This window comes from Protobothrops mucrosquamatus, unplaced genomic scaffold (genome assembly GCF_001527695.2).
Source record: "Protobothrops mucrosquamatus isolate PMUCROS unplaced genomic scaffold, P.Mucros_1.0 scaffold1481, whole genome shotgun sequence".
NCBI lineage: Eukaryota > Metazoa > Chordata > Lepidosauria > Squamata > Viperidae > Protobothrops > Protobothrops mucrosquamatus.
The window spans coordinates 98301-119607 of record NW_015387658.1 but is presented as its reverse complement, the minus strand read 5'-3'; the positions used below and the strand labels follow the sequence as shown (position 1 = coordinate 119607).

Here is a 21307-nt window from a genome sequence, read left to right as displayed (position 1 = left end):
ATGACCACCCTGGACGACAAGCTGCTGGGAGAGAAACTCCAGTACTACTACAGCAGCAGCGACGAGGAGGAGGACAGCGAGAAGGACGACAACGAGGAGTCCCCCCCGGGTCACGATGCGGTGATGCCGGAAGAGGTGGCCCTGAGCGCCGATGGCAGCGCCATAAACACAGGTACCTCCTCCCTCCTTTGAGACCCTCCTGTCCGTCTCCATCCAGGTCACGTCTGCAGGAGTCTGTTACAGGTAGTCCTCAATGTACGACGGTTCACTTAGTGACTATTTGAAGTTACAACGGCACTGGAAAAAAGTCACTTATGGCCGTTTTTCACACGACCGTTGTAGCCTCGCCCTGGTCACGTGATCGAAATTCAGGCGCCCGGCAACTGACTCGTACTTAGGACGGTTGCATAGTGTCCCGGGGTCAGGTGATCAAAATTCAGACGCTTGGCAACTGACTCGTATTTATGACGGTCGCAGTGTCCCAGGGTCACGTGATCGAAATTCAGACGCTCGGCAACTGACTTGTACTTAGGATGGTTGCATAGTGTCCCGGGGTCACATGATCGAAATTCAGACGCTCGGCAACTGACTCGTACTTAATGACGGTTGCATAGTGTCTCGAGGTCAGGTGATCAAAATTCAGACGCTCGGCAACTGACTTGTACTTATGACGGTCATGGTGTCCCGCGGTCCTGCGATGCCCTTTTGCGACCTTTTGACAAGCAAAGTCAAGGGGGAAAACCAGATTCACTTTACAGCCGTGGGACTAACTCAGCCCCTGCGGTGATTCATTTAACAACGGCAGCAAGGCAGGTTGTAAAACGGGGCCAAACGTACTTCACAAACGTCTCGCTGAACAGCAGAAAATGTGGGCTCGATTGTGGTCGTAAGTTGAGAGCGTTTGGTTTCACTCCATTGGCTTTGCTTCTCAGCAGGTCGCAAAAGGGGATCGCCTGACCCACCTGGGACACTGCAACCGTCACAAGTACATGCCAGTTGCCAAGCCTCTGAATTTTGATCATGTGACCCTGGGGACGCTGCGACGGTTGTTAAGTGTGAAAACGGGGATAAATCATTTTTTTTCAGTGCCGTTGTAACTTTAAATGGTCACTAAATGCACTGTTGTAAGTCGAGGATTGCCTGTAAATATTTCAGTCTTTTTAGGGTTTCATTTCAATCCTTACTAGACGGCCATTTTGTTTTTTGTTTTTCTTCTTATTGGGCCTCTCCGTTTTCCAGCCTTTTCTGTCTCCATGTCCCCTCTTAGACCCAGTTTTTTTTTATTGAATAATAATGATGATGATAAAGTTGGAAGGGACCTTGGAGGTCATCTAGTCCAACCCCCTGCTCAGGCAGGAAACCCTATATACCATTTCAGACAAATGGCTGTCCAGTCTCTTCTTAAAGACTTCCAGTGTTGGAGCATTCACCGCTTCTGGAGGCAGGTTGTTCCACTGGTTAATTGTTCTAACTGTCAGGAAGTTTCTCCTTAGTTCCAGGTTGCTTCTCTCTTTTTGTTCACAAAAAGATTCGAACCCAGGCAGTTTCCAGTCCTCCCCCCTCCCCTCTTTAAAACCTCCCTGTAGTTGGGTGGTGCTTTTTTCTTTCTTTCATTTTTTTATAAATTTTTATTGAGTAAACATTTAAAAATAGGTTGAACACAGTGTGGCTTTTCTGGCTGTTATTTTGCCATACATACTATACCATATACCATATATCTCCCTATTCGTCGATCTTTTATACCATTTACGTATTGCATTTTATACTATTTACATATTTACATATTTGTTACTTAAGATTCTAAAAATAAAAAGGTGATTCCTGGGTAAATTCATATTCAGCAATCACAAATCGCAAGACCACCAGGAAATTCTTTAAAACCTATAAAAAGTTTTAATAAAATTTAAAACACCAAGCTTTCGCTGGCTCACTGCCAGCATCATCAGGGTAACATGTAGTCGATGGGATGGCTACTTATAGGAGTGGTGCCTTTTGCACCCGGCTCCTGGACCTCGTGATCGGGCCCAATCGATCCACCTGCGTTTGAGTTCTAATCATCGTATCAAAAGGCACCACTCCTATAAGTAGCCATCCCATCGACTACATGTTACCCTGATGATGCTGGCAGTGAGCCAGTGAAAGCTTGGTGTTTTAAATTTTATTAAAACTTTTTATAGGTTTTAAAGAATTTCCTGGTGGTCTTGCGATTTGCAATTGCTGAATATTTACATATATATTTACTTTTTTCCCCCCCTCAGGCCCTAAAGGGGTGATCAACGACTGGAGGAGGTTCAAACAGCTGGAGACGGAGCAGCGGGAGGAGCAATGCCGGGAGATGGAGAGGCTGATCAAGAAACTCTCTATGACCTGCCAGTCACACCTGGATGAAGAGAAGGACAAGCAGAAGCAGAAGGAGCTGCAGGAGAAGCTGAACGACAAGGTAAAACTCCTTCCCCCCCGTTCCTCTCGGGCGGATTTCCCAACATTGGCAGTGTTTCCGCAAAGGGGGGGAGAAATGTATTTATTACAGGTAGACCCCAAGGGAGCCCAACATTTCTGCCCTTAAGTGAGATGTTTCTTAAGTGAGTTTTGCCCCATTTCCCGACTTTTCTCACCACCGTTGATAAGTGGATCGCTGCGGTTGTTAAATTAACAACACGGTTGTGAAGTGAATCTGGCTTCTTCCCCGTTGACTTGGCTCGTCAGAAGGTCGCAAAAGGGGACCACGTAACCCGCCTGAATTTTGATCACGTGACCTATAGTGATAGTAAGGGGGAAAACCGGTCACAAGTCACCTTTTTCAGTGCCGTTGCAACTTTAAACGGTCACTAAATGAACTGTTGTAAGTTGAGAATTGCCTCCAGAAAGCGTGGGCGCTCCATCACTGGAGGTTTTTAAGAAGAGACTGGACAGTCACTTATCTGAGACGGTATAGGTTCTCCTGCTTGATCAGGGGGCTGGACTAGAAGACCTCCAAGGTCCCTTCCAGCTCTATTCTATTCTATTCTATTATTCTATTCTATATTCCATTCCATTCATTTTCTATTCTGTTCTGTTCTATATTCTATTCCATATTCTAATTCTATTCTATTCTATATTCTATTCCATATTCTAATTCTATTCTATTCTATTCTACTTTATATTCTATTCTATATTCCATTCCATTCATTTTCTATTATGTTCTGTTCTACATTCTATATTCTATTCCATATTCCACATTCCACATTCTATTCCATATTCTAATTCTATTCTATATTCTATTCCATTCATTTTCTATTCTGTTCTATATTCTATATTATATTCCATATTCCATATTCTTACTCTATTCTATTCTATTTTATTCTATTCTATCCTACCTGTATTTATTTATTTCTAAAATTTATTAGCCACCCACCTTGTCACACAGTAACTCTGAGTGGCTTACAATATTAAAATCCCAGTCGGCAGCCAACGCTTATGTCATGGTTCTGAAAGAAAAAGCTCTTCAAAGAACTTTGAGGCATTGTTTACCTTAAAGATGCGCTCACCTGCATCTCACCCTTTTAATTATGGATTTAACAATCCAACCGAGCAGACGTATCTCTAAAAACTCTCCAGAGGCTTGAAATCCTCCCTTTCTGAGGGTGGCTGAGCTGATTCTCGGCCAGATCTTGATCTTCCTCCAGGGGACACCTGAGAAAAGTTGGCTTGGAGAGAAAAGAAAGAGTTGCACTAAGATTCTCTGATTCTCACCCAGCCTTGGGTTTCAGGAATTGAGGCCAAGCTTTCATAGAGGTAACCAAAGGAAAAGAAAGATATGCAGGAACTCAGATATGTCTAACCCAACAGAGAGAAAAAATAGGGAGGTGATATGATAACAGCGTTCCTGTACTTGAGGAGGGGATCAAACCGATCCTCCAAAGTACCCGAAGGCAGGACAAGAAGCAAAGGATGGAAGCGAATCAAGCAGAGAAGCAACCTGAAAATAAGGAGGAATTTTAGGACAGTGAGAAAAATTAATGAGTGGAAATGCTTCTCTTTGGAAATGGCGGGTGCTCCATCACTGGAGGGTTTTAAGAAGAGACTGGACATTTCATTTGTCTGGAAGGATATGGGGTCTCCTGCATGAGCTGGGGGGTTGGACTAGATGATCTCCAAGGTCCCTTCCGACTGTTGTCATTCTGTTCTGTATGAAAGTGTTTCCTGCATGAGCTGGGGGTTGGACTAGAAGACCTCCAAGGTCCCTTCCGACTGTCATTCTGTTCTGTATGAAAGTGTTTCCTGCATGAGCTGGGGGGGTTGGACTAGAAGACCTCCAAGGTCCCTTCTGACTCTGTTCTTCTGTATGAAAGTGTCTCCTGCAGAAGCTCAGGGGTTGGACTAGAAGACCTTTAAGGTCCCTTCCGACTCTGTTCTTCTGTATGAAAGTGTCTCCTGCAGGAGCTCAGGGGTTGGACTAGAAGACCTCCAAGGTCCCTTCCAAGTCCATTATTCGGTTATGCTTCCTGATTCTTTGCAGGCTTCCTTCTCTCGTTAGCATTCATGCCCCCATCCCCCCAGGCAACAACTGTGCAGGCATCCAGGCACGATCTCCCCCCCCTGCCCTCCTCCCGCCCGTTAAAAGCTGTGGCCTCTTTCTTCCCCTCCCCGCAGCTGGCGCTGCACCAGGAAACGGACGACGAGGAGTTCCTGCAGCAGTACCGCAAGCAGCGCATGGAGGAAATGCGCCAGCAGCTGCACCCGGGCCAGCAGTTCAAGCAGGTCTTTGAGATCCACAGCGGGGAGGCCTTCCTGGACACGGTGGACAGAGGCAACAAGAAGACGCTGGTGATGATCCACATCTACGAGGACCACCTCCCCGGGGCCGAGGCCCTGGACGGCTGCATGCTCTGCCTGGCCGCCGAGTACCCCACGGTGAAGTTCTGCCGGGTGCGCAGCTCCCTGATCGGCACCAGCTCCCGCTTCACCGGCAACGCCTTGCCGGCCCTGCTGGTCTACAAGGGCGGGGAGCTGATCGGCAACTTCGTCCGCATCACCGACCAGCTGGGCGAAGACTTCTTCGCCGCGGACTTAGAAGCCTTCCTGCAGGAGTTTAGTCTGCTGCCGGAGAAGGACGTGGTGCTCTACACCTCCATTTGCAGCGCTGCCGCCTGCTACGGCGAAGACAGCGACTTGGAGATAGACTGAGGGACGCCAGAGCGTCGGGCCCTTGGTCCCCCCACTCTCCAGGGGCCCTGGCTAGTTTGTAAAGGGTTCACCTCGGAGCTCCCCCCCCCCCAAAAAAAAACCCCATCTGGCAGGTCTGGCTGCTGCTTTGGTGGGGGTCTAGGGCAGGGGTAGGCAACCTTGGACTTCAACTCCCAGAATTCCCGAGCCAGCCATGCTGAGGGGAAAGGGAGAGGTTTCCAAGCTGAGCCATGCGGGCTCAGGAATTCTGGGAGTTGAAGTCCACGAGTCATAAAAGAGCCAAGGTTGCCTACCCCTGTCGTAAGTCCTCCTGTTCTAAGCGGTGAGCCTCCTAGACCAGGGGTAGGCAACCTTGGCTCNTCTGGGAGTTGAAGTCCACCAGTCATAAAAGAGCCAAGGTTCCCCACCCCTGATCTAGATCATGATTTGATGAGTTTAGATCAGGGGTAGGCAACCTTGGCTCTTTTATGACTCGTGGACTTCAACTCCCAGAATTCCTGAGCCAGCCACGCTGAGGGGAAAGGGAGAGGATTCCAAACTGAGCCGTGCTGGCTCAGGAATTCTGGGAGTTGAAGTCCACGAGTCATAAAAGAGCCAAGGTTGCCCACCCCTGGTCTATGACAACTTGCCGCGGCCAAAACTCACCACGGACAACTCGCCAGGGACAAGCGTTACGGTGACCTCAAAGAAATGGTGGAATAGAACCATTAAAAGACAGGATGCAAACGGAGGCTGAAGCCGAACCGGGAGGGAAACGTGAATGGCCAAAGTTAAAATCATTTTTATTGATTTCAAATAATGAAAGAGAAGGGTTAAATTGTCCTACGGCGGATTGTCCTGTAGCGGGTTGGCCGTGGCGAGTTGTCCCATTCTCCTTTTGGTGGCCTGCCCTGCTCCTGGGCACTGCGTAGTTTCAGAAATAGGCCTTCCAGTTTTTTAGTCCCATCACGGCTGCCACCCAAAGCCTTGACCTGTGGGCAGTGGGTCAGCCCCACAGCTTTCCTTGGAGAGAGGGGGGGGCGTCTCATCTTTTGCTTAACCTGACAGTGATGGACAGGACGTGGACGTCTCTGGAATTGCTCCGGGTGGTGGCCGCTCCCAGCCCTGTTACCTTTTCCGTCCCACGAAGAGTTTTTTTGGAACTGTCGGTCTTCGTCTCGCCGAATGTGGCTGTCCTGGGGGGGGGTCTCACCCTCTCCTCCCCCCCCTCTCCCCTCTTGTGCAGATTGACTGTGGAAGTTTTCTTCACGCCTAGCAAGAACTTAAAAACGTTTTCTTCATGCAATAAAAGATTAAAACCCGAACTTTTCTAACGGAGTAGTCGCTTGACCAAATCAAAGTGGGAAAAGGCCATCCTGGGCAAGGTGTGTTTTTTGGGGGGGAGGGAGGGTCATCAAAGCTTTGAGGCAATGAAGAAAAGAGAGGAAGAAGTGCCCCCCCCTAAAAAAGCTTTTCCTCTTGCATCAGTCGAGAGGCGGACTTGAAGCCGGAGGGAGCTCAAGATGACTCAGGACTACATTCCTGGCACGTTTTAGAAGGATGTTTGGAAGTTGCTACTAGTTTATCTTTGGCTTATCATAACAGGAAAAGGTTCTTGGGCACCAAATGCCCCAGGTGTAAGCCTGTTCAGTGGGGAGGTGGAGGGTGGGGTGATTGATATATCCGGTAGGGCAGAGACTGGCATAAGTCAACCCAGATAGACTTTGTCTAGCTAGATAACAGAGTTGGAAGGGACCTTGGAGGTCTTCCAGTCCAGCCCCCTGCTCAGGCAGGAGACCCTATACCAGGAGTAGGCAACCTCGGCTCTTTTATGACTGGTGGACTTCCAACTCCCAGAATTCCTGAGCCAGCATGGCTCAGCTTGGAAACCTCTCCCTTTCCCCTCAGCGTGGCTGGCTCAGGAATTCTGGGAGTTGAAGTCCACCAGTCATAAAAGAGCCAAGGTTGCCTATCTCTGGCCTAGGCCTAGGCTGCTTTATGACTCGTGGACTTCAACTCCCAGAATTCCTGAGCCAGCATGGGGGAAATATGGCCCCCTCATGACTGATGGACTTCAACTCCCAGAATTCCTGAGCCAGCATGAGGGAAACTTTGGCCCCCTCATGACTCGTGGACTTCAACTCCCAGAATTCCTGAGCCAGGATGGCTCAGCTTGGAAACCTCTTCCTTTCCCCTCAGCATGGCTGGCTCAGGAATTCTGGGAGTTGAAGTCCACCAGTCATAAAAGAGCCGAGGTTGCCTACCTCCGGCCTAGGCCTAGGCCGCTTTATGACTGGTGGACTTCAACTCCCAGAATTCCTGAGCCAGCACGGCTCAGCTTGGAAACCTCTCCCTGTCCCCTCAGCATGGCTGGCTCAGGAATTCTGGGAGTTGAAGTCCACCAGTCATAAAAGAGCCGAGGTTGCCTACGCCTGCCTTATCCCACTTCAGACAAGGGGCTATGGAGAGTCTCCGTCATCCAGGTCAAAGTTCCAAAGGTGTTTTTTCAGGACTTCCTTGGGTTTTCTTTGAAGACCTTTCGCTTCTCATCCCAGAAGCTTCTCCAGCTCTGACTGGATGATGGGGGAATGGAAGGATTTATACTCCTTGCAGACCGCTGGTCGTTTGCCTTCTTTTAGACTAGAGGAGCCGTTTCTGAGCAATTCAAGAGCCGAGTTTTAGTTATTTTGCTGAAAGGCCCGTTTCCCAACAACTCTGCGTGTTTATCGATGATTTATTGCCTCTACAATGCCAGGAAGGAGAGGTTCTCCTCTGCAGGAACCCGTCTGCCTGGCGCTTCCTCTGGGTTAGGCAAGGAGGCAGCGCCCTTAACAGCGGACGGGCGCTCTGCAGATGCATTGGTGACTCAGGCAGTAAATATTTGTTTACATGCGCTAGTAATTCAGACAGTAAACATTTGCTTATGTCCCTCGTCCCCTCGGCGTGAAATGAAGCCTTGCAGCTGCTGACACAAACCCCTGGAGCCCCAGGGCCTGCCTGGGTTGCAACAGCTGTCCCCAGCTGTGCCCTCCGGATGGATCATGCTCCCTCCTCCCCAGCCAGTGTGCGCAGAGCGGGGATGATGGGAGCGGAAAGGTAGCAATCCCGGAGGGGGCGGCAGGTGCCACACCTGCGACCGACAGGAAGGTGTTGACGTCGGGTTGAGAAATCCCATCAGGTCTTCTGGCCTGTCAGAATCCAGGCGGCAGAGGCTGGTTTCTCTCTGCCCCACCCAAAGAGGGAGAAGCCACACCAGTGTGTTTAACACACATACAGTACAGAGAGAGAGAGAGAGAGAGAGGCCCTTTGGTTGAACTTCAGGAGGGGTTTTTTTTAAACAGAAAAGGATTGAACAAGGGGCTTGTAGTGGTAAAATTAAAATTTAAAGAGAACAACACCACCCCCTCTCTCTCTGTCTCCCTCTCTCTGTCTCTTCCCCTCCCTCCCTCTTTCCCTGTCTCTTCCTCCCTCTCCCCGTCTCTTCCTCTCCTTCCCTCCCTGTCTCCCTCCCTCTATCTCTCTGTCTTCCTCCGTCTCTCCTCCTTCCCTTCCTCTCTTCCTCCCTCTCCCTCTGTTTGTCTCCCTCTCCCTCTCTCTCCGTCTCTCTCCCTCCGTCTCTTCCTCCCTCTCTCCCTCCCTCCCTGTCTCTTCCTCTCTCCCTTTGTCTCCCTCTCTCCCTCTCCGTCTCTCCCCGTCTGTCTCCCTCCCTCTCCCCCTGTCTGTCTCTCCGTCTCCCTCCCTCTCCCTCTCTCTGTCTCCCTCTCCATCTCTCCATCTGTCTCTCTCCCCCTCTCCGTCTCTCTCCCTCCGTCTCTTCCTCCCTCTCTCCCTCCCTCCGTCTCTTCCTCTCTCCCTTTGTTTGTCTCCCTCTCCATCTCTCCCTGTCTGTCTCCCTCCCTCCCTCTCCCTCCCCGTCTGTCTCCCTCCCTCTCCCCCTCTCTCTCCGTCTCCCTCCCTCCCTCTCCCTCTGTCTCCCTCCCTCTCTCCGTCTCTCTCCCTCCCTCTCCCCCTCTCTGTCCGTCTCCTCGTCTCCCTCCCTCTCCGTCTCCCTCTCCGTCTGTCTCCCTCCCTCTCCGTCTCCCTCCCTCCCTCTCTCCCCCTGTATCTCCCTCTGTCTGTCTCCCTCCCTCCCTCTCTCATCTTTTTAGATCTCTGCTACCTGAAGTAAGTTATGCAAGTAAGTAAGTAAGTTATGGAAATGCATCCCAATTCCATGCAGGCAAATTTGCATTGCCATAGCAGCCAGGAGGAGCACTCCCCCCGCCCCCTTCCAAGCTGTCCGTTTGGGTGCTGAAGGGCCACATTGAACATTTTCAGCGTCCAAGCAAGCGGGACTGCTGCACCGGCTGACTTCTGCAGGTGGCCAGGAGGGCAAGGCGAGGTGGGCACGCACAATGTGAGGGGTGGTCTTTACAGGCAGGCTTGTATGCTCAGGAGACAGGAGGGTGATCGGCACCCCCTGCCAGACAAGCGGCTTGAGGCCTGGGTGACACCAGTGGACCAAGGGAGAGGTTGAAAGTCAGCGGTGCAAAGCAAATAGGATTTTTTCCATTCGTTTGGTTCCTTGGGCAAATGCATCCGAGTGGTTTAACCCTCCTGGGCCAGCTGGGGGATGGCAGGAAGTTTTCCTCCATATCGCCCGGTTCATCTGAATCTTCCCGGGAATGTATTGATTCTGGAACAGAGCTGGGAGAAATAAGAACTCAGGTCTCTTGCTTCGAGCGGGGGGGGGGGGTTGGACTAGAAGACCTCTCAGGTCCCTTCCAGGCTTAGGATTCTTATGTTCTGTTAAAGGCAGGGATGGCTATTGGGGCAAGCAGCCCTTAAGACTAAGACCCTCCCCTTGCTATCTTCTAGCTCAGGGGTCTTCAAACGTGGCCCTTTTATGACTTGTGGACTTCAACTCCCAGAATTCTTCAGCCAGGCACGCGTGCCTGGCTGAGGAATTCTGGGAGTTGAAGTCCACAAGTCATAAAAGGGCCACGTTTGAAGACCCCCGGGTCTGCATAGATCATCTTCCACTTTTGTTGAGAACATGGTCTCCAGAATTAGTAGGAGATACACTTTCTCTACATCCGGGCTACCACTTTGCCTGGCTGAGGAATTCTGGGAGTTGAAGTCCACAACTCATAAAAGGGCCACGTTTGAAGATCCCTGTTCTAGATGATCCTCGGGATATTTCTAGGACTAAATCGGGTCTCCAAAGATGTGCCTGTGTGGTTCTTGACTGATGTCAAAATCTACACCGGACAGTAGTCTAGTTTTTGACCCTCTCCTGAGATTGTGATGTCGGTGGGGCTTGACTTCCTGTTGGAATAGATCTTGGAGGCCGTCCAGGACCCCAGACTCCACTCCAGAGTCTTCCCCAACTGGTGCCCCTAACCAGAACCCTTCCACCCCTTACTTCTTTCCTTTGCTGTTTGAGAAGCTCCATCTCTCGTCTGTGGTCAGCCTGTTTTGCTGTAGATTTTTTTTGTTTTGTCTTTTTAATCCAGAGATAAGAGGATGAGGCCACGGTTACTTGCATGTGATTGTGCCAGCCCTGATGTACATCATTTCTGAATTCGCTGGTGGAATCGCACAAGGGCTGCCACATCCTGGCCCTATTTTGTGGCTGCAGCCAGAGATCATTCCCTCATCACACCTCTATATAATGCCTTTTTTTAATGCCTTGGTAAGGCCACACCTGGAATACGGCATCCAGTTTTGGCTACCACGATGTAAAAAAGATGTTGAGACTCTGGAAAGAGTGCAGAGAAGAGCAACAAAGAGGATCAGGGGACTGGAGGCTAAAACATATAAGGAACAGTTGCTGGAATTGGTTCTGTCTAGTTTAATGAAGAGAAGGATGAGGGGGGACATGATAGCAGCATTCCAATATTTGAGGGGCTGCCCCAAAGAAGAGGGAGTCAAGCTATTCTCCAAAGCACCCGAAGGCAGGACAAGAAGCAACGGATGGAAACTAATCAAGGAGAGAAGCAGCCTAGAACTAAGGGGAAATTTCCTGACGGTGAGAACAATTAATCAATGGAACAACCTGCCTCCAGAAGTTGTGAATGCTCCAACACTGGAAGTTTTTAAGAAGAGCAGAGGGTTGGACGAGAAGACCTCTGAGGTCCCCTCCAATTATTCTATTCTATTCTATTCTATTCTATTCTATTCTATTCTATTCTATTCTATTCTATTATTATTTTCCCTATTCTATTTTCTCTATTCTATTTTATTCTATTCTATTCTATTCTATTCTATTCATTCTCTATTCTATTCTATTTTCTATTCTATTCTGTTCTATTCTTCATTCTTCTATTCTTCATTATTCTATTATGTTCTTCATTATTCTATTCTATTCTATTCTATTCTATTTTTATTCTATTCCTCGTCCTCATTCCAGATAAGCATCCTGAAAAGAGCAGCAGTGGGGCAAGAGATAGGGATCCAGCTTGTTTGCCACAAGCATCCAATAAAGGGAGACTGCTTCCGATCTCATGCTCAGATGGGGTAATGCAAACACCCCACACCTCAAACGCTGGAAAACCACAAAGTTGGTGTACAGTTTTCAAAGATGTGGGTGCCAGCGTTACTGAGAGGCCCTCTTAAGCGCACCTGGATTCCAGCCTCTTTGCCAGGTGAAGAAATGCCAATTTAGGACTAGCTCAGCCAATCGTCAGAAAAAGTTTTCCGTTTTATTTTGAACCTCTCCTTTTTCCCCACGTGTGTCGGTTTCCTCCTCGCCCCCCGGCGCAAAGGCACACAGCTGCATAAATAAATTTGAAAGCAGAGATGGAGGCGGTCGCCAAACTCTCACCTAGAGCAGGTTTGGTCCTGCCCAGTTCCTTTTGCACAACTTGTTCTGCCTCTAACGTCCCGGGAGCAGCTACGAAAGGCAAAGATAAAAGAGGGCAGAAGGGGAGGGGAAGTGAAGACCACCGGGTGATCTGGCCAGGGATGGATTCCTTCCAGTCAATTGAGCTGGTGCTTCCTCTCCTCTCTGGACAGGATCCCCGGAGGCATTTGCAGAACGTGAGGAGCGGGAAGGGACGTCTAGGCACCCATCTTAGTGTCTTGGCAAATGGGCAAGGGGTGGAGGCCGTGGAGAATGGCCAGGGGAGGGCCAGCAGAGGAGGAAAGCTGGCTGTAAATCGGCTGAGGAGGATGGCTGGGGGGCGAAGGGGACGCGACCAATGGTGGACGCCTGAACATCCTAAATCAGTGGTGGCGAACCTATGGCACGCGTGCCAGAGGCGGCACTTGGAGCCCTCTCTGTGGGCACGCACGCTGTTGTCCCAGCCCCGCCTCCTACACCCCCCTCCTCACAGCAGCCCCCCCAGAGGAGAGTCGCCCCCGAGCACGGCCCACACGGAGCAGCGCAGCCAAGCACATGGCAGCAGGGACAAGACTCCACCCTCACACGCCCGTCGCACGTAGATGATGCTGCAGGGCGCGGGAGGAGGGCATGGCCGCCATGATGCTGCTGGGCCGCCTGGGCGATCTGCTACGGCAGGCCGTGAAGGCGGTGGGTGGTCCTGCGGGCGAGTGGGGTGGGGGCATAGCAGGGGCAGGGTTGGGGGACGGAGCGGGTTTTAGGCACTAGGTCTCTAAAAGGTTCGCCATCACTGTCCTAAACCATGAGGAGGGGGGTAGGTTACAAGCTGAGGGAGACAGGCCACAGATCCACACACACACATACACGCACTCATTTTCCTTCTTGCTCTTCCGTCATGACCTCCTGGTCTCAAAGCCTGGAGGACTTGAGTACAGGTCGTCCTCGACTTACGATCAAATTTTTGTAGCTAAGTGAGACATTTGTTCGCTGAGTTTTGCCCCCGTTTTACGATTTTCCTTGCCACGTTTGTTAAGCGAATCGCTGCGGTTGTTTAAATTAGTCGCGTGGTCGTTACGGGAACCTGGCTTCCCCCATGGACTTTGCCTGTCGGGAGGTCGTAAAAGGGATCACGGGATTCCCCCGGGACGCTGCAACCGTCGTAAATGTGAACCAGTAGCGAAGGCTCTGAATTTTGATCACGTGATCGTGGGGACGCTGCAAAGTCGTAGCTGTGAAAAACGGTCCTTAGGTCACTTTTTTCCCCAGTGCCGTTGTGAGTTTGAGCGGGCACTAAACGAACTGTTGTAAGTTGAGGACTACCTGTATAACTCGACCGAAGAGAGCCTGGTTAGAGCTCCGTTGAAGGTCGCTGCTTCTCCTCCGGGCTTTCAGGAGCCTCTCCGTGGTCGGGCGTGTGGAAAGCCACGTAGGGACACTGCTTGACGTTCAGGCAGACCAGTTTTTCCAAGCTTGCCGTGTTCACGATTCGGAAGCCGGCGGCACCACCAAAAGTGCTGGGCTTCCAGTATTCAGGGGAGCAGATGGGGTTCCCCAGGAGCCCCTTCAAAGAGAAGGGAGCCCCCATCTCTATCATGCTCTGTCCAAAGATGCCGTTGGAGTAGGTCTTCTCCACCAACAGGCCGGGGAAGAACTCCAGAGCATCAATGTCTCCATACAGTACTTCCAGTTTGGCAACCATGTTTTCATCATCTGCACCCAGGAGAGAAAAGAGAGAAATCAGGCAATGTGGCACCTCAGCTTGTGAAGGACCCACAAAGATTGTCCACACCTGGACATGGCTTTCCTGCTGCTCCACCCACTGTGGGAAAGCTATTTTGGAACAGCTGGACAAGCTTCTTGGATGAGAAGCAAAACGTCTTCAAAGTAAAAACAGGGAAGGGACCCGTTGATGTTTTCAATGCTCAACAAATGCTTTAGGGTGGAAGGAATTGCTACATCCACACTACTGTACAAGTCTATTTGGACAAGCCCTCAAAGAACTCTTCCTCTTCCTCTTCTTCTGTCATCCCCACAAATTCATCTTTAGAACCAAAGCACATCTTCCTTCCCCTGTCCTGACCACTTTCTAAGAGGGAGGATCGAGAGCATCCTGTCATACAGCATCACAGTCTGGTTTGGAAGCATCACTGCTTTGGACAGGAAGGTGGTGCAGAGAGTGGTGAGGACAGCAGAAAAGATGATTGGCAGTTCCCTCCCTTCCATCTTGGACATAGCACAGAAGCGTTGCTTCAAGCAGGGTCCGTAAGATTATCTGGGACACTACACATCCTCTTCACGACCTGTTTTCCCTGTTACCTTCTGGGAGGAGGGGGCTCCGTGGTATCTGAAGCAGAACATCCAGATTCAGTCCCAGTTTTGTTCCATACAATATAAACCTTGTGAACTCTCAAGCTTCCTCCTTCTGTTATATATTCAAGACGGACAGTGATTAATATTTATATGTTGCTTAAATGTAAGGGTGTAGGTCTATAGTCCAGAGGTAGACAACCTTGGCTCTTTTATGACTCATGGACTTCAACTCCCAGAATTCCTGAGCCAGCATGGCTCAGCTTGGAAACCTCTCCCTTTCCCCTCAGCATGGCTGGCTCAGGAATTCTGGGAGTTGAAGTCCACGAGTCATAAAAGAGCCAAGGTTGCCTATCCCTGGTTTATATATATGTTGCATATAGTATGTTTTAAATGTGTGTTGTGTATGTGTACACTTTGAGAGGAAGCAACTAAATTTCATTTTTAATGTGTGTCATTGTGCCCACAGGAAAAAATGACAATAAAGGTAATCTAATCTAATCAAAAACATTCAGTTTAGCTTTCCAGATAGGGACATGTCCTCATTCTTGTACCCAACATGGCCAAGGCAGTTCCTTCAAGAGGTTCATACATGGTGACAGCATCTCAAGAAGCTAAGTCAGCTTCTTGAGATGCTGGCCCCATGTATGAACTTCTTGAAGAAACTGCCTTGGCCATGTTGGGTACAAGAATGAGGACATGTCCCTCTTCTGGGGCTATTACCTGTCAGTTCCCGGAAGGACGTGTATGGCTTCAGATGGAACCTCTTTCGGTATTCATTAAAAGGCTGGAGACGCATCAGCCGCGATTCCTTGATAACTCCAATAGCCACCTTGAGAAGGTGCTTGTTGATATTTGGCTTCCCGCCGATCTGAAAAGGAGAGCCAAAGAAGGTCCTTTGTCAAGAACAATAAAAAAAAAAAAATTGCCTGATATAGACCGGTCTCTGGATCTACAGCCTGAGACATTCCTACTCTTCCAGCAGACCGTCAGAATCAGAATAGAGTTGGAAGGGACCTTGGAAGTCTTCTAGACCAGCTCTTTGCTCAAGCAGGAGACCGTAGACCAGGGGTAGTCAACCTTGGCTCTTTTATGACTCGTGGACTTCAACTCCCAGAATTCCTTAGCCAGCACGGCTCAGCATGGAAACCTCTCCCTTTCCCCTCAGCATGGCTGGCTCAGGAATTCTGGGAGTTGAAGTCCACGAGTCAAAACGAGCCAAGGTTGACTACCCCTGCCCTAGACCATTTCAGACAAGTGACTGTCCAGTCTCTGCTCCAGTGATAAAGTACCCACAACTTTTGAAGGCAACATCTGTTCCGCTGTTTAATTGTCTTCACTGTTAGGAAGTTTCTCCTTAGTTCCAGGTTGCTTCTCTCCTTGATTTGTTTCCATCCATTGTTTCTTGTCCTGCCTTCAGGGGCTTTGGAGAATAGCTTGACCCCCTCTTTTCTGGGGCAGCCCCTGAGATATTGGAATGCTGCTATCAGCAGTAGTCTTTTCTCTAGATTAGACAAACCCAATTCTTCATATGTTTTAATCTCCAGCCTTTAATCATATTAATCAGCAGCTGACTTGTGTTGCACAGGAAGCCACAAAAAACCTTTAGCTTGAACAGCAAAAGTTCCCCTTCTCTACCCTTCCAGAGGGGCATTTTCGATAAATTACATTTGGATGCCCCCCCAAATAAGTCACAAATTAGACTGAAAAAATAATAAGAGAAACGAGTGAGAGTTTAAATATTACCCGAATCCTCTTTAAAAAAAGAGACGGGGAAAAGTGTGTATGGAGATTCTCAGTCCTCCAGGTCATAGTTTTCCCAAAGATGTTTTTTTTTTTCAGGAGGCACCTGGACTTTCTGGTTTTTTCTTTGAAGATGTTTCGCTTCTCATCCCAGAAGCTTCTTCAGCTCTGACTGGATGGGGGGAGGAATGGAAGGACTTATATCCCTTGTAATCATCTGAGAGCCATTGAGGCCACTTGCAGCTTATAAACCCTTCCATTCTCCACCATCCAGTCAGAGCTGAAGAAGCTTCTTGGATGAGAAGAGAAATGTCTTCAAAGAAAAACAAGAAAGTCCTGGTGCCTCTTGAAAAAACACCTTTGAAAAAGGGAAAGAAGCAACTTAGATCAATCAGTGTAGAGCTAGAAGGGACCTTGGAGGTCTCTAGTCCAACCCCCTGCTCAAGCAGGAGACCCTAGATCAGTGTTTCTCAACCTCAACAACTTTACAATTTGTGGACTTCAAGTCCCAGAATTCCTCAGCCAGCATGCTGGCTGGAGAATTCTGGGACTTGAAGTCCACACATCTTAAAATTGCTGAGGTTGAGCAACACTGCCCTAGATCATTTCAGACAAGTGGCTGTCTCTTCTTAAAACCAAAGGAAGGGAGGGAGGGAGGGAGGGAAGAAGGAAGGAAGGAAGGAAGGAAGGAAGGAATGAATAACAGAGTTGGAAGGGACCTCGGAGATCTTCTAGTCCAACCCCCTGCTCAACAGGAGACCCTATACCAGGGGTAGGAAACCTTGGCTCTTTTATGACTTGTGGACTTCAACTCCCAGAATTCCTGAGCCAGCCATGCTGAGGGGAAAGGGAGAGGTTTCCAAGCTGAGCCATGCTCGGTCAGGAATTCTGGGAGTTGAAGTCCACGAGTCATAAAAGAGCCAAAGTTTCCCTCATGCTGGCTCAAGAATTCTGGGAGTTGAAATCCACGAGTCATAAAAGAGCCAAGATTGCCTACCCCTGGCCTAGGCCTAGGCCGCTTTATGACTTGTGGACTTCAACTCCCAGAATTCCTGAGCCAGCATGGGGGAACTATGGCCCCTTCATGACTCGTGGACTTCAACTCCCAGAATTCCTGAGCCAGCATGGCTCAGCTTGGAAACTTCTCCCTTTCCCCTCAGCGTGGCTGGCTCAGGAATTCTGGGAGTTGAAGTCCACGAGTCATAAAAGAGACAAGGTTGCCTATCTCTGGCCTATACTATTTCGTACAGGTGGCTGTCCGGTCTCTTCTTAAAAGCCTCTAATTGTCATGTTCAAATGGGACTTTTTGGCTAGGAGACGAAGATCGCTCAGAATTGGCACGTTTGAAGAAGAAGAAGAAGACGGGCTGGATGTAAGTCCCCCGCTCTGCAAGCAGACGCCCCCGGATCTTGCCCCTGACCCACCTGTCCAGCTCGCTGCTTGGAGAAGGCCTCTACCAGGGTCTCTATGCTGTAGTCGGTGAAAATGGTGCTGTTGAACAGGAACTGGTCGTAACTGTATTCTCTGTCGGGCAGCTGGAAGGACTCTGGCATTAAGGCGTGCCAGTGGTACAGCTGGTTGAACTCCAGAGCGATGCGGTTCTGGTACTGGAACTGGGCCCCAAAGAGAAGCTCAGGCTCAAACATCAGCTTCAAGTGGTAGCCGCTGAGATGCTGGACGTAATCCTCAATGACAATTTTGATCGTCTCACCTGGAAAGAGCAGAGGGAGGGAGGCAGGGAGGAGCACCACCCTTGTAGCCACGGCCAATTTAGAATTTTAACAGAGTTAGGAGGGACCTTGGAGGTCTTCTAGTTCAGCCCCCTGCTCAGGCAGGAAACCCAATGCCAGGGGTAGGCAACCTTGGCTCTTTTATGACTGGTGGACTTCAACTCCCAGAATTCCTGAGCCAGCATGGCTCAGCTTGGAAACCTCTCCCTTTCCCCTCAGCGTGGCTGGCTCAGGAATTCTGGGAGTTGAAGTCCACCAGTCATAAAAGAGCCAAGGTTGCCTACCCCTGCCCTATGCCATTTTAGACAAATTGGTTGTCCAATCTTTTCTTTAAAACGTCCAGTGTTGGAGCACCCACAACTTCTGGAGGCAGGTTGTTCCACTGGTTAATTGTTCTAACTGTCAGGAAGTTTCTCCTTAGTTCTAGGTTGCTTCTCTCCTTGATTGGTTTCCATCCGTTGCTTCTTGTCCTGCCCTCAGGCACTTTGGAGAACAACTTGACTCCCTCTTCTTTGGGGCAGCCCCTCAAATACTGGAAGACTGCTATCATGTCACCCCTCGTCCTTCTTTTCATTAAACTAGACATCCCCAATTCCAGCAGCCGTTCCTTATATGTTTTAGCCTCCAGTCCCCTGATCATCTTTGTTGCTCTTCTCTGCACTCTTTCTAGAGTCTCAACATCTTGTTTACATCGTGGTGACCTTACTTTTTTTTAACCTTACTCTTTTCACCATTGGATTTCATTTTGTTACGATAGTTTTTCAGGTGACAACTCAAGTTGTGCAAACATACACACACACACTGCAGGAAACGGCAGTGGCTGTGGAGGCATCTACAATACCTTCTGAAATAGCTAAGAGTTGGGACAATAATTAAATGCTAGCTTATTTACGTTGCCTGTTTGGGACTTCCTATGAACCCCAAAGCTCGCAATAGGTGGCTTGGACAACCTGCAGCCCCCTGCCCACCTGTCAGAATGAGCCGGGCGGTCTGGAACAGCTGCTCATCGTCCCAGATCGGGTGTTCCTGCTTCAGCAGGTCACAGACACGATTGTGCTCCCGCAGCCAGAGGGTGGCGTACATCAGGAGGCCTGGGAGAAGACCGAAGACCTCTTGGCCCATGGCAAACCTCTGCTCCGGAGGGGTGCCTTGTGGGTAGATCATGTGCACGGCGGCTTCCATCACTGTTGGGGGGTACATCTCTCCCTTCATCACCTGGGGAGAGAAGGACAAAGTGTCAACGCTGCAAATACTGTATATTCTTGCTTTGACAATATGCAGAACTGTCTGGTATTGTTGGGGTTAATGCAGAGCAGAAGAGGGTGGAGGGAAAAGCCCGGGAAAGAAAGAGGAAGGAAACCCTTGACCTTCACACTAATTGGGTAATGTGATATATGACAGCTAATTTAGGGAGGGGACATGCTGATAATTTAACTGCTCAGAGGAAGGGAACTTAGATCTTAGCACAGTGTTTCTCAACCTTGACAATTTTAAGGCATGTGGACTTCAACTCCCAGAATTCCACAGCCTGCAATGCTGGCTGTGGAATTCTGGGAGTTGAAGTCCACATGCCTTAAAATTGTCGAGGTTGAGAAACACTGTCTTAGCATAACCTTCCGTTATGCCTGTGCAGACATTTTGTAACAATAAATTACTTTTAGGAAAATCAATGCCTGGAAGTTCTTTGAAGTGTTTCACTAGCCAGAACCATAACACAAAGGATCACACTTAAGAGATGGGGAGAGCATCAGCCAAAAAAGCTAACACAATCCTTGGTTGTATAAACAGAGGCACAGAATAAAAATCACCTGAAGTATTAGTGCCGCTTTATAAAGCCTTAGTAAGGCCACACTTGGAATGCAGCATCTGGTTTTGGTGACCGCATTACAAAAAAAAGACGTTGAGACTTTGGAAAAAGTACAAAGAAGAGTAACTAAGATGATTAAAGGCCTGGAGACAAAAACCTATGAAGAATGGTTGCAGGATTTAGGTTTGGCTAGTCTAGAGAAAAAAAGGACTAGGGGGGACATGATAGCCGGGTTCCAGTATTTGAGGGGCTGCCACAAAGAAGAGGAGGGGGTCAACTTATTTTTGAAAGCACCAGAAGGCAAGGCAAGAAACAATGGATGGGAACTAATCAAGGAGAGAAGCAACCTGGAATTAAGGGGAAACTTCCTGACAGTGAGGACAATTAAACAGTGGAACAGCTTCCCTTCAGACATTGTGGGTGCTTCATCACTGGTGGCTTTAAAGAAGAGACTAGACATTCACCTGTCTGAAATGGTGTAGGTTCTCCTGCTTGAGCAGGGGGCTGGACTAGATGACCTCCAAGGTCCCTTCCAGATTCTATTCTATTCTAAATTTCCTGACAGTGAGAACAATTAACCGGTGGAACAGCTTGCCTCCAGAAGTTGTGAATGCTCCAAGATTGGAGATTTTTAAGAAGAGCCTGGACAGCCACTTGTCTGAAATAGTATAAAGTTTCCTGCCTAAGCAAGGGGTTGGACTAGAAGACCTCCAAGATCCCTCCCAACTCTTCTCTTCTCTTCTCTTCTCTTCTCTTCTCTTGTCTTGTCTTGTCTTCTCTTCTCTTGTCTTCTCTTCTCTTCTCTTCTCTTCTCTTATCTTCTCCTCTCCTCTCTTTTTTCTTCTCTTCTCTTCTCTTCTCTTCCATCCCATCCCATCCCATCCCATCCCATCCCATCCCAAGCATCATAGACGGACTTCCAGGCTTCCCCAGTTGTTGCCATCGGCTGTGCTGGATAACAGCTCTGACAAGGCTGTTATCAAACAATTGGCATCCCATCAAGGGTAGATTCAAGGCTTTGGGGTTTGCTGCACTCTTGCACAATATCATTTTTGTCTTGTGTTTCATTTGCTACAAAGAAAAATACACCTGGGCAGGCAAAGGAGCCCCCCCCTCCCATTGCTAAATTCCCCCCAAAGTAGAGGGTAGGCAGACCGGAGGGGGGGGGAGCTGGGAAGTTGCCTCTTCATCTTGGACTCCACCTGCCATCCTGGCTGGGAACGAACGCCAGAGTGGTCCAGCAAACGGGGAGGACTGTGAAAATGTGGGGAATTTGCCAGCATGCCCTATAGTGGGGTGGGGGGTGAAATCCATGGCCAGGCACAAACTCTCCCCCCCCCTCTGAATTAAGAGTTTCCACAGGCTGCCAGAGGCTTGTTGAACCTTTTCACCTGGTATTTCAGCTTCCCGTCCTTGAAGAGGCGCAGGTGATGCTGGCGTTCCAGGTTGTCTCCGTAGATGTGGCCAAGGTCCACCTGCAGGGGAGAGCTGACGTAACTATCGGTGAGTCGTTTCTCTGTCTCCTTTGGGTCTGTGCGAGCGTGTGTGTTTGTGTTGTGTGTGTGAGAGGGGGAGATGGCTCAGCACAGGCAGTCCTCGACTTACAATAAATCGTTTAGCGACCGTTCAAAGTCACAACGCCACCGAAAAAAAGGGACTCAGTGCCGTTTTCCACAGGTACGGCCTTTGCAGCATCCCCCACAGTCAGGGGATCAAAATTCAGATGATCAGGAGGGGGTTCGTGCTTATGAC

At 49.3% G+C, this 21307-nt stretch overlaps 2 protein-coding genes across 2 annotated transcripts in view; one reads left to right on the top strand and one right to left on the bottom strand.

Annotated features, from left to right (window-relative positions):
• PDCL (phosducin like) lies at positions 1-5234 on the top strand. The gene is made up of 3 exons (XM_015822152.1): positions 1-172; positions 2259-2440; positions 4633-5234. The coding sequence occupies exons 1-3, from the start codon at positions 1-3 to the stop codon at positions 5164-5166; spliced, it is 888 nt and encodes a 295-aa protein (XP_015677638.1). The 3' UTR covers positions 5167-5234.
• An 8082-nt stretch (positions 5235-13316) lies between these two features.
• PTGS1 (prostaglandin-endoperoxide synthase 1) overlaps positions 13317-21307 on the bottom strand; it is a 12766-nt gene continuing 4775 nt past the window's right edge. The window contains exons 6-10 of the mRNA XM_015822151.1: positions 20947-21030; positions 18717-18963; positions 17443-17729; positions 14999-15146; positions 13317-13678 (exon numbers count right to left, since the gene is read on the bottom strand). Of these exons, the coding sequence (XP_015677637.1) occupies positions 13317-13678; positions 14999-15146; positions 17443-17729; positions 18717-18963; positions 20947-21030 (1128 nt within the window). The remainder of the gene's footprint in view (positions 13679-14998; positions 15147-17442; positions 17730-18716; positions 18964-20946; positions 21031-21307) is intronic.

Excerpts from the sequence above, each read along its gene's own strand:
- PDCL (XM_015822152.1), top strand. The coding sequence starts at position 1 with ATGACCACCCTGGACGACAAGCTGCTGGGAGAGAAACTCCAGTACTAC. Across the intron at positions 173-2,258 it reads TGGCAGCGCCATAAACACAG|GCCCTAAAGGGGTGATCAAC; the intron begins GTACCTCCTCCC and ends TCCCCCCCTCAG. Across the intron at positions 2,441-4,632 it reads AGGAGAAGCTGAACGACAAG|CTGGCGCTGCACCAGGAAAC; the intron begins GTAAAACTCCTT and ends CCCTCCCCGCAG.